Source organism: Tupaia chinensis, unplaced genomic scaffold, assembly GCF_000334495.1.
Source record: "Tupaia chinensis unplaced genomic scaffold, TupChi_1.0 Scaffold000192_1, whole genome shotgun sequence".
Lineage (NCBI taxonomy): Eukaryota > Metazoa > Chordata > Mammalia > Scandentia > Tupaiidae > Tupaia > Tupaia belangeri.
In genome coordinates, this window is record NW_006159667.1 from 217529 (window position 1) to 230124 (window position 12596).

The following is a 12596-nucleotide window of genomic DNA, read 5'->3' on the forward strand; positions in this document are numbered from 1 at the left end:
TCCTGGACCTAGTGGCTTGCTTTCTCACTTTCTTTTTCTCTCTCTCTCTGTCCTTCAAACAAACAAGCAAACAAAGTTAAATAAAACAATTCTTTTTAAAAGAATTAACTTTAACTTTGTTTATTTCAATTTGACCAGAGAGGGACAGAGTGAATGAGTGAGAGAGACAGAGAGAGAGAAATCAAGCAGCCAGGTCCGGGACTCGAACTGCAGTTGGCTATGTAATCCAGTGCCTTTAACCACCACACCACCTGCTGGCCCCAAATAAAATAATTCTTAAAAAAAATAAAGTATAGCATAGGGCCAACCAGTGGCATGGTGGTTAAGGTAGCTGGATCCCACATGGTCCACTGCATAGTTTGAGTTCTGGACCCAGCAGCTTGAGAAACACACAGCACGTGTGTACATCCGTGTCTCCAAATTCCTGAGAGAAGAATGGATGAGAAGGGATTGCAGAGCAACCATTCCCCCTGGGGGTTGCAATCTTACTGCCATATTGCAAATTGGGGGCGGGGAGTCTAGCATATATGATTATATATAGGATATAATAATTGATAATAAATGGGTGTTCCTAATGTGTTTACTATGCTGTATATTGTATCATTAGTGTATTCCTGCATACTAGAAGAAGAAGTGTAGGGACCAGCAGGTGGTGTAGTGGTTAGTTAAGGTGCTGGACTCCCACATGGCTGACCAGGGTTTGAGTCCTGGACCTGGTGGCTTGCTTTCTCACTCTCTCTCTATCTCTGGTGAGCGTGTGTTTCCTATTCCAAACTTAAAAATAAATAATTAAATCTTTAAACAAAGAAGCTTAAACACTATGTTGCATAACACCAGCAGCTGCCTCATAGTTCTTATGTTTACAACTCCTTTTTTTAAAAAAACTTTATTTATTTATTTATTTTAATTTGACCAGAGAGGGAAAGAAAGCAAGCTGCCCGGTTTGGGACTTGAACCACGGTTGGCAATGTGGGAGTCCGGCGTCCTTAACTACCATGTCACCTGCCGGCCTATTTACAATTCTTGATGGCATCATTTCCTCACGTTTCATTTAATCTCATACTGTTTAGAAAGTATGCAAGCATGCAAGTACTATGCATTCTACGATGTTCACAGGACAAAACAGCTTACTGACGCATTTCTTAGAACATAGCCCTGTCATTAGTGACACAAGACTGTACAAACTTAGTACAAAAAATGTAAACTATCTCAGTAACAGCCCGGTAGGTTGACTGAATGCTAAAATATTTTGCATACATACGGGTAAATATGTTTAAAAAGACTTTTCCTTTTTTTTATTGAGAGGTTTTTCGCTATAGGGCACGTGCGCTCGCCAGACAGAGACATAGAGACAGAAAGCGAGAAATCACCCCCCAGGGGGGATGGTCACGTCGCAATCCCTTCTCCTCCATTCTCCTCTCGGGATCTTGGGCACGCACGCACATGCGCCCGGCGTGAGTTTTAAGCCACCGGGTCCGGGACGCGAACCACAGTCGACTACGTGGGAGTCCAACGACATAGCCATTACGCTAACTGCTGGTTCCCGAAAAGTCTTTTCCTTTTTAACATGGCCAGTAAAACCATGAACATTATATATATGGTTTGCATGATATTTTTCTCGGATGGTGATAGACTAGATTATATCTTTCCACCCTTCATTTTTTTTTTTTTTGAGAGATGTTCACTGTAGGGTGCGTGCGCTCGCCAGACAGACAGAGAGAGACATAGAGACAGAAAGCGAGAAATCACCCCCCAGGGGGGATGGTCACGCCACAATCCCTTCTCCTCCATTCTCCTCTCAGGATCTTGGGCACGCACGCACGCACACGCGCCCGGCGTGAGGTTTTTTAAGCCACCGGGTCCAGGACACGAACCGCGGTCGACTACGTGGGAGTCCAGCGACATAGCCATTACGCTAACTGCTGGTTCCCCCAGCCCTTCATATTTTAATACCTATCTAAGTTTGAGAGGGGACAGTTACTTAAATCCAGAAAGCATTCTCTTCTCCCTCAGTCCACTAGATGGCACTAAAGTTCAGGTCTCAAGCTGATAACACTAGAGATTTAAAATGTGTTTTGTGAGTTTTCTACATGTATCTGCCTTTGCTCATATTCCATTACTGGGAAATCCTTTCCTAATGTGACACTCAAGCCCACCAACCCACTCGTTTTTGTTTTTTTTGGGTTTTTTTTTGAGAAGTTTTTGCTATAGGGAGCGTGTGCTCACCAGAAAGAGAGAGACAGAGAGACAGAAAGTGAGAAATCACCCCCCAGGGGAGATGGCCATGCTGCAATCCCTTCTCCTCCATTCTCCTCTCAGGATCTTGGGCACGCACACACGTCCCCAGCGTGAGTTTAAGCCACCAGGTCCGGGACTCAAACCATGGTCAACTACATGGGAGTTCAGTGACATAGCCATTACGCCAACTGCTGGCCCCTATCCCTACTTTTTAAAAAATTTAAAAACATGCCAGTGTGTGCTAACCAGAGAGAAAGGAACATGAGAAAGCATCCCCTGTGGGAAATGGTGCATTTCTCTCTCCTTTTGGAATTTTGGGCATGCACATACATGTACCCTGTGTGTTTCTCAAACCATTAGATCTAGGACTTGAACCATGAGGTTGCCCACATATGATCCCAGTCACCTTAATCACACCAATGGCTGGCCCTCCATCATCTCGCATATGTTGAGGAAGATAGCGATGAGGTCTGAGCTGATGCTTGGCATCAGACAGGTGCTGTGTACAATGTATCAGTCAGTCAGGATGGGGTTTCACTGGAGTAACAAAAATCCCCAAAACCTGACTAGCTTAATACAACAAAGATGTATTTCCCATTTATCAGGGATCAACTGAAGACTCTCCTCTGTGATCTCCTCACTCTAGGACCTATGGTAATGGAACAGATCCATGTGTAGCATTGCCAGACACTGCAGCAGAGGGAAAAAAAAAAAAAAAAGAAAAGGCGGGGGTGGTGGGGAGGAGGAGGGCTTGTAGGTTTCTGAATCAGGACTTAAATCCTCTGACCCAGAATTGAAACAAGTCACTGCCACTGACAAATCATTGGCCAGAACTAATTAAATGGCCCCATCCAATTACAAGGGGGTCAGGAATTGCAGCTCTACGGAGTGCCTGGAAGGTACAGGCAGAAATTTTTGGAGGACATCAGTGACTACCATGAATGACCTTGGAGTCAATGACCATTTAGCTCACTCTCTCCCCGGCAGGTGGAATTCGCTCACTATACCGCCCCCAAGGAAACGGGCCAAGAATGCCATTTAACTACAACATCAAGTTCAAATTTAAGACTCTGAGTGATGCACAGTAGTTTCTATACCAGCTTCCAATGTGGCTTGAGGTGGAGATCTACAAACTAAAAAGACAGCCATATGCCCCCACGTAGCTACTGTACAATAAAAGAATGAGGACAGGCTAAATGCAGTAAGGGCGACAGGGGAAATGGGAGATGTAGTAGCTTGGGGATTATATCCAACTGAGCCAACGTGGTGAGGGTCCCTGACACTGAAGTTAGGGAATAAGCTTTGGTGGGCCCAAACTCCTCCTCCTAGGAGAGGATCTTTAAGCAACTGTTGTTAACATACTGAGGTTTTAGGGTCCCTGACTGACACAAATTGGAATCTTGGCCAGCTCTGGTGGCATGCACCATGAAGTCACTGTTGCTCCATAAGTTGGGACCACCTGGGAGGCCCAGGTTTGATTCCCAGCCCAAACTAAAAGGCCAGGCGTGGGGACATGCGTCATAATTCCAGAAACTTGGAGATATTGAGGAAGGAGGATTGCAAGCTTGAGGGTGGCCTGCACAACATAGTAAGACCCTGTATAAAGAGCCAAGTCAGCAGGTGGTGTGATGGTGGGGGTGTTGAACTCCCATGTGGCTGACCACGGTTCGAGTCCCAGACCTGTTGGCTTGCTTTCTCACTTTTTATTTCTGTCTCTTGCTCTTTTCCTCTTGGTTCAAATTTATTCTTTAAAAAAAAGAGCAGGGCCAGCCGGTGGCATGGTGGTGAAGGCAGCTGGATCTCATGTGGCTGACTATGCAGCTCAAGTCCTAGGCCTGGCAACCCGAAAAACACGCCAAGCAGTGCACGAGTGCCCCAAATCCTGAGATAATGGAGAAGGGATTGCGGTGTGGCCACCTCCCTTGAGGGGGGAAAGCATTTCTCACTTTATCCGTCTCTGGCAAGCATATAAGCCCTACAACAACAAAAAGACCCAGGCATGGTGGTATCCATCTGTAGTCCCAGCTGGGAGGCTGAGGCAGAAGACTGTCACATAGTAAGATTCTGTCACAATAGGAGCCAGCAGATGACATGGTGGCTAGGTGCTAGATTCCCACATGGCTGACCACGGTTCAAGTCCTGAACCTGATGGCTTGCTATCTTATTTCCCCATTCTCTCTGAAAAATTAAAAAATAACAATAAAATTAAATAATTCTTAAATAAAAAAGATTCTGTCATAGTAAATGGAATTTGGAATCTAGAGTGTGTGCTAAAAAACAGAAACAAACCCTTGTACATGACATAAACTTACATGAAGGGCTCCAAGATCGTACTGGATTGATAAGCAGATGGCCTAACAGTTACGTCGCTGGGATTCTCACGCACTTAGCTGGAGTTCGAGTCTTGAACCCAGCAGCTTAAAATTCACACCAGCATGTATGCGTGCAAGCCCAAGGTCCAAGAGGATAATGGAGAAGGGATTGCAGCATACCATCCCACCTGGGGGGGATGCTTTCTCACTTTCTGTCTCTCTGATGAGCACAAGCACCCTACAGCAAAAATCGCCTTAAAAAAAAAATCTTACTGAAGTCTGGAAGGATGGCAGTCCTTATTTAATAAACTGGCAGATCTAAAAGAGTCAGAGAACAGCATTTTAGTAGCATGGATTGGCTACTGTTGATTGCCATTGATAAAACTCAAGAACTGAGTTTAGAGAACTGGCCAGCTTGAACACATGCCTAAGAGATTTAGACTACAAAAATCAGTGGGCTCACAGGACTGAGAGCAACTGCTGCTCATTCAGTGCTAGTAATAGGTAAAATTGAGAACTGTTTGGAGCAACAAAAGGCAATGCAAATTCATCCTTGTGAGGAGGATGATCAAACATCCTGGTTTGTCCAAGACTGACCCAGTTTTAGCAGTGAAGAATTCTGCATCCTAGGAAATCTCTCTTATGGGCAAACAGGGACAGTTGATCACCCTACTTAAAAGAAAAATGAAAATAATGGCATGGCTATCCCATCAGTTGTTGAAATCTCAGAATGGACTAAGTTATCTTAGAACAAAGGCTTCATTAAGGCTGTGGTACACTGAGCAACTTCAATTAAACTAAACCACTTAGGGAAGAGACTTAAGGTATAATTCACCAATTGGAAGCTCAAAAATAAGGCTGATCCTGTGGCCTACTGGCTAAGAGAGTCAGATCTCACATGGCTGATCAGGGTTTGAATCTTGGCCCTAGAAGCTTGAAAATAACACTAGGCATGTGTACATGAAAGGCTCAAACCTCTACAGGATGGAGAAATGGACAAGGGAGTATGGTATGAGCATAGTCCATTGGGGTGAGTTTTCCCATTCTCTATCCTAGACCTGGTGGCTTGAAAATCAAGCTGGGTGCATATGCACGTGTGTCCCAAATTCTGAGAGAAGGAAGAAGAGATTGTGACATGGCTAAACCCCTGGGGGCCTATTTCTCACTTTTCCTGTCTTTCTCCAAGAAGCACACATCCTCAATGGCAAAAACCTAAAAAACAAAACTTGACGAATAAACTGCTGGTTTCTAGAATAGCGTTACTTAAGAATACTCAGGAAAAACGGGTCTAACATTGGACGCGGTGCTCCGTTCTTTCCCTTTGGCAAAAGCGTATCCAATTCATTACACGTACACATCCATAAGCAAAGTGAACATGCTTACACAGGAGACAGAGGATGGAGGAGAAAAAAAGGCTTTCTGTGTCTCAGTTAAGATCAAGCTCCTTAGGGACCAGCAGTTAGTGTAATGGCTATGTCGCTGGACTCCCATGTAGTCAACCGTGGTTCACGTCCCAGACTGGGTGGCTTAAAACTCACGCCAGGCGCGTGTGCGTGCATGCCTAAGATCCCGAGAGGAGAATGGAGAAGGGATTGCGGCATGGCCATCCCCCCTGAGGGTGATTTCTCGCTTTCTGTCTCTCTGTCTGGCGAGGGCACACCCCCAATAGCAAAAACCTCTCAAAAAAAAAAAAAGATCAAGCTCCTTAGATCTCTAAGGAGCAGAATGATCTGTGGGGTGTGTACATCACTGCGTAAGCCAATCTCAAGAACAACTAGAAGCAGTCATTTGGTAAGTAAAAAGTACTAGGGAAAAAAATGCCAACGTCTCCTCTGAGAGTCCTCTTCCCACAGAGACTCAAGGTGAGGGACTGGAAGAGGTGACTGTTTTTCTTCTTTAAGGACAGAGTCCTAGAGGACTGTAATTGTGGTCTAGGCTCAGACAACTGCTTGATACAGGGCAGAAGCGATGTCCTGTGTCCCCCACATTCAGAAGTTTGTTGAAAATATGTTTCAAACAAAGCTCTTTAAACACTTTCCTGCTCCAAAGTTTTAAGATGTAAAACCTCAGACTCTTCTCGACCATTAATTTCAAGGGCAGAAGTCAACACGACACATAGTGGAAATATATAGTCAACTTTATTGCGTTAGAAAAATGTCTTTAAGCCACATGGTGGCAATAATGTCTGTTTCCTGAGCAGGCTTTGTCATCACACTGTGTTAGAAGGCTTCAAGAATGTAAAACAAGGGTCAGCTGGCGGAGTGGTGGGTAAGGTGGTTGGATGCTACTTCAAGGTTCAAGTCTGGGACTCTGTGGCTTAAAAATCATGCCAGGTGAGGTGCGTGGATGTCCAAAATCCCAAAGGGAGAAGGGACTGCAACATACATAGCCATTCCCCCTGGAGGGGTGATTTCTCACTTTTTCTCTCCAGCGAGCGCATATACCCAATAGCAAAAACTTGAAAAGAAAACAGAATGTAAACTAACCAGAATTGGATACTAAATACTCCATCCTCCCCACCACCAAACCACACACCTCTTCATCTGTTATCCAAACACAGAGCTCTCATGGAGGCTGAACATCAAATAAACAGACCTTAAGACGTGCAAGTCCAAAGAATTCCCTGGTCCCTGGCAGATGTTTAGGAACTAGGGCTGAAACATCACCCTCTCCCAGCAGCTGAAACTGGAGCACAAGGCCCACCTAAGATGTCAGAGCCACACTGCTGAGGACAGCGAAGCTTGCAGCAGACCCCGCGGAGAAGCAGGAGATCCCTCCAGTCCGCAGCCACGGGCAATTCACACCCACTCACGCCTGTGCTTTAAACAGATCTCTTTTCAGGGCAAGGAGCTTCTAGTAAGGGAGCCCCCTCAAGGCTTAAGAACGGTTCTCTGGTAATGCTGGTGCCGAGCTTGCCTGCTAGGAAATGGAAACATCAGCGTGGACGGGTTTAGGTCAGCATTCCAAGGTCTGGTCGGCACAGAGGGAGGTCTTCCTACCGCACTCCTCTGGACGGGTGGTCTGGAAGGGCCTTGGGGTGCTCTGCGTTGGCTAGTTGCTCTCTGGTGGTCCAAGAGCTCCCAGGCAATGGGCTCTCCAGTAAGCCCCCCAGGGACTCCATCACTCTAACGAAGATGGACAGCAGGGTCAGCACCACACCTAAGAGGTAGAGGTTCAGCATATGCTTCATGGCTGGAAGAATCCTGCCCCTCTGTAGGGCTGCAGAGCTGCCTTCTGCTTCCGGAGGGCCTCTGGCTCCTGAGGGGAGAGGAAAGGATTACTCTACAGCCTCTTGGCATATGCATAATCTGCCATGGCCCTTCCTGTCTTCCCATGGAGCTAAGGGAGAGGCTCAGGCAGGCAGGGAGACAGAGACCAGTGGATGTCTACAGCAGACTCGCAAGTCCACGTCCATTTACACTGCAAACGCCATGGCTGTGTGCTACTCTTCTCTTGGGCCAGTCCCACAGCCTACTGGTTAAGGGAGCCAGATTCCACATGACCAATCGTGGTTCCAATCCCAGCCTACTGGCTTGAAAAACACACCTGGCCTGTGTGCCCCAAATTCTGGCATGATGGAGAGACGGAGGAGTGCCTCCCCACCCCCAGCCAGCCACAGTAGGCAATAACAAAAGCAATCGCCAAAATTTCTATTTCTCAGGCTAGCTGGTGGCGTGGTAGTAAAGGCGGCTGGATCCCACAAGGCAGACCGCGTGGTCAGAGACTTGGACCCGGCAGCTTGAGAAATAAACTAAGTGTACCCCCAAATCCTGAGAGAACGGACTGCAATGTGGCTGTGGCCGTTCTTGCTGGGGGAGGGGGTGCTTTCTCATTTACCCTCTTTCTAGAGAGCACATGCGCCCTATGGCAAAAGTTAAAAGATAAGAGAAGCACCTTCTACTTCTCTTGGAGACTGCTCCTGCAGGTGCAATGCACAATCCCTGTGCTCCAGCCCAGGTACCTGGTACCCATGTAGCCTGCCAGAAGAACATGCCCTAGGGAAACCAACCTGCCTAGAAGGCACTTCCACTAGTTGGAGGCCAGCAAGTGGTGTGGTGGTTAAGGCACTGAACTCTCACATAGCTGATACGGGTTTGAGTTCTGGACCTGGTAGCTTGCTTTCTCACTCTCCCAACCCGAGGTGAGTACACGTACCCTATAGCAAACTTAAAAATAGTAAATAAAAGATTAGGAAAAAAAGAAACTTTTTGGAAGCCAAACTCGGGACAGAAATGGCCTAGCGATTAAGGGACTCAGATTCCACAAGGCCCATTATGGGGTAGGGGGTGGGGGACACCAGCTGACGGCATAAAGGTTAGGTCGCTAGACTCCTACGTAGTTGACTACAGTTCTAATCCCCGACCCGCAGCTTAAAACTCACACTGATGGGCTGACAGGTGGCATGGCGGTTAGGGGCGCTGAACTCTCACAAGGCAGTCTGCAGTTTGAGTCCTGGACCAGGCAGCCTGCTTCCTCACTTTCCCTCTCTCTCACTCTGTCCCTCTCTGGTCAAATTAAAATAAATAAATAATAAAAAGTTAAATAAAATAATTACTTAGCCAGGCGCATGCCAAGATCGTGAGAGGAGAATGGAGGAGAAGGGATTGCAGCCTGGCAATCCCCTGGGTAGGGGAGGGGGTGGTGATTTCTCGCTTTCTGTCTCTCTCCGACGAGCTTACGTGGCCTGTAGCAAAAATCTCTCTCTCTCTCTCTCAAAAAAAAAAAAAAAAAAAAGCCTGGGGAGTGCGGGCAAACCCCAAATTGCAGCATGATGGAGAAACAGATTGCCGCGACCACACCCCACTGGGGGTGGGCTTTCTCCTCGTCCTCTCCCTGTCTCTCTCTGGCAGGCACACTCACCCTCTGCAACTCAGAGAAAAAAAATATCAAACTCTGAGGGTCAAATCGATCAAGTTCGCTTACTCAAAAAATATAGCCTTTAACACTACAATGTGTGAGGCCTCCTGGAAGGTCCTAGGACCACGCGGGTTCCCCCGCAGACATGAACTGCTCCCAGAGGGTAGTCACGACACGACCCGCCAAGTACTGGACAAGGAAGGAGATGCAAAGTGTACTATGGCAGGGCACAGCAGGGACGCCTAACCCAGCTGACGAGCAGCGGCTGGGCCACGTGGATCCTAGTTTGGGCCATCCCAGGAGAAAATAAGGCTGGGGCGGCAGACTGGGGCCCCCAGATGGGGGTAGAAGCGAAGACGCAGGCTGCCAGCAGCGCAGCCCTAGTCAGGGACTCGACTTTGCAGGCCCAGCTCGCAAAGAGTGGGGGCGGGGAGCCAGGGAGTCGGGACTCAGGCCTGGGAAACGCACCGGGCCACTTACCTGGAGAGAGAAGCACCAGGAGTGAGCTGCTTGCTGTCGCAGCAGGTCGCGCAGGAGTTGGGAAGAAAGTCTGCCAACCAGCAGCGGCGAGGAGCGGAGCGGAGCGGAGCGGAGCGGAGCGGAGCTGAGATCCACGAACACAGCAATCGAAACACAAAGGCCTGCAAACCGAGCGCAGAGCTGGGGGCCCCGACCCCGCCCCTTATAGCCGTCGACCCGCCCCCGGGAGCCTGCGCACGCGCACTCGGGCCCGCACGCACACGCCAAGGCGCACGTCCGCGGCCCCGCCCCCAGGTCTGGCAGGGAGAGTGGGGGCGGTCCGCTGCTCACGTGCAGGGCAGTCTCGGAAGCGCTAAGGGTGCGCTTCTGAGTCACCGCGGTCCTCATGGGGCCAAGCGTGTATGGCAACTCCGCCTCCTCGGCTCCGGGAAAGCACATTTTCCCCCAATTCAAGTCAGCGGGAAACAAGGGTCAGGTGACCTCAATCCAGGCGCTTGGATGGGCTCAAGTCGCCACAGCGGAGGATGGTTTCTTCCCCAGAGATTTCAACGAAGTGCAGATTGTCACAGGGAACCAGACCCCCACCCTACCCCACCCCTGTTTGCTCCATTTCAGGGGCTGAGAACGGATCTTGCTCACTTCTCAGAGTGCCACGAATCTACCCCGAATCCTGAGGTTTAATTTGCCGTGGATACCTCTGGAATGGCGAGGCACTCTCCCATCATGTAAAACTCTGCTTTCTCTGGTTTTGTCTTGTTTAAGAAAATGGGAACTACCCCTGGCCCTGGTGTGAGCGCCTACTCCACGCAGCAAGTCACGGGGTATTCGGTGGGCCTCTTCTAAAATGAGGGCCACGGGCACTGGACGATTTTAAGGATGCTTGCCGCTCAAACCAACGCGCTAGGAGGTCACAGCCAGCAATCTGGGGGTTAACTCCCCTACTAAGCACCACCCACCCACTGCAGCCAAGATTCGGTTGTGAGCGCACACAGCAGGGCATCTCAGGGCCCCGGGAAGACGCTGGGGACGGCAGGCGCCTAAGAAGGGATGTCCACGTGGGAGGGAGGCTGTCCTGGCGTCAGCGCCCTCCTCCTGGGGAGCAGGGCAGTGAGCCAAAGCTCTGAGCAGGACGGAGTGGCCGGGTCAAGGACCCAGGCTGGACGGGAAGCTCCCTCAGCTCCGTGAGCTCCGTGAGCTCTGCTAAAAAAGGGCAGAATGCACAGGGGACCAGCCGGATCCCTGCTGCGACCTTTCCCCTACTTGCGGGTGGTTTGTGGCCTGTGGGGAAGGAGAAAGGTGGGAATGGAGGCGGGCAGGCAGTTGGCACTTAAGCCACCACCGTTCTGGCTCAACCCGTAGCAATTTTTGGTCCGTCACCAAACCACAGTTCTTTAGGCTGTCCTCCCTTCCTACCTGCCTTTTTCTTCGTTTTTTTGAAGTTTGTTATAGGGCACATGTGCTCTGGACAGAGACAGACACCCCCCCCCCACACACACACACACACACACACACTTGGCCCTGATGCAATCCTTTCTCCTCGTCTGCTCTAGGGATTTGGGGAGCTCTCGCACTTGAACCCTGGGTGATTTTTCAAGCCTCCCCAACCTCACACAGCCATGTAGGATCCACACTTTCTTAACCCTGACACGACCTGCTGACACCCTAGTTTCTGTTTTTGTGTTTGACTCTACCTTTCTCACACACTGGCACTGTTAGGATGGGCCTAGAGCTCTGAAATCTCACTGCCAGATGTTCCACACACCCTCACTTGCTAGTTGAGGGCCTTGGCAAATCCCTTAACCTGGGTCTTCTGCTTCCTCGGCTGTTATATGGGATAACAGCTCTTGGAATCTAACGGAGCGAATCCATGCCTGGTGCCCAGAAAACATCCCACAGGTGTTAGCGTCACCTGGATCCTGGACTGAGGGACTTGTTCATTAGCAACCTGTTTTCTGGCGTTGTGTGAGGAGTCCCACAATATTTCCTTTGGGTTCTAAATATATAAATATAGCCTTGGTTGGGACTTTTTTTTTTTTAGATTTTCTTTAACTTCATTTATTTATTTACTTAGTTTAATTTGACCAAAGTGGGACAGAGAAGGACAGAGAGAAAGAGAGAAAGCCAGTAGACCCGGCACCAGAACCATGGTCGGCCATGGTCCAGCGCCCTTTACCACCATACCACCTGCCGGCGGCCCCTAAACCTGTATTTTCACACAGCTGCAAAGGAAAGGCGGGGTACCTCTCTTACCACTCTGTCCCCCCCTGGATTTACTGCCCGTGTCTAAAGGTCATGGGTCGGATGAGCATAGCCCAGTGCTTTCCCAGCTATCAACGACGAATGTTTATGGGTCATTTCTGGGTAGGCTCTAGGCCTACCCACAGAAGGATTTTACTAAATTAATTCATCTCTTTGATTCTTAGTACCCTTATGTTTTTGGTTTTTTTTTTTTTGTTTTTTTTTTGAGAGGTTTTTGTTATAGGGCATGTGTTCTCACCAGAAAGACAGAGACAGAAAGCAAGAAATCACCCCTCGGGGGGATGGCCACGCTGCAATCCCTTCTCCTCCATTCATCTCTCGGAATGTTGGGCACGCATGCACACACGCACCTGGAGTGAGTTTAAGCCACTGGGTCCAGAACTCGAACCGCAGTCAACTACGTGGGAGTCCAGCGACATAGCCACCAACTGCTGGTCCTAGTATCCTTAT

The 12596-nt window shown here is 48.9% G+C and overlaps 1 protein-coding gene across 1 annotated transcript; it reads right to left on the minus strand.

Moving 5' to 3' along the window:
* Positions 1 to 6666: 6666 nt before the first annotated feature.
* HILPDA (hypoxia inducible lipid droplet associated) lies at positions 6667 to 10081 on the minus strand. Its single transcript, XM_006146858.3, has 2 exons — positions 9888 to 10081; positions 6667 to 7808 (listed from the first exon to the last, which is right to left on the minus strand). The coding sequence occupies exon 2, from the start codon at positions 7738 to 7740 to the stop codon at positions 7546 to 7548; it is 195 nt and encodes a 64-aa protein (XP_006146920.1). The 5' UTR covers positions 7741 to 7808; positions 9888 to 10081; the 3' UTR covers positions 6667 to 7545.
* Positions 10082 to 12596: the final 2515 nt, after the last annotated feature.

Excerpts from the sequence above, each read along its gene's own strand:
- HILPDA (XM_006146858.3), bottom strand. The coding sequence starts at position 7,740 with ATGAAGCATATGCTGAACCTCTACCTCTTAGGTGTGGTGCTGACCCTG.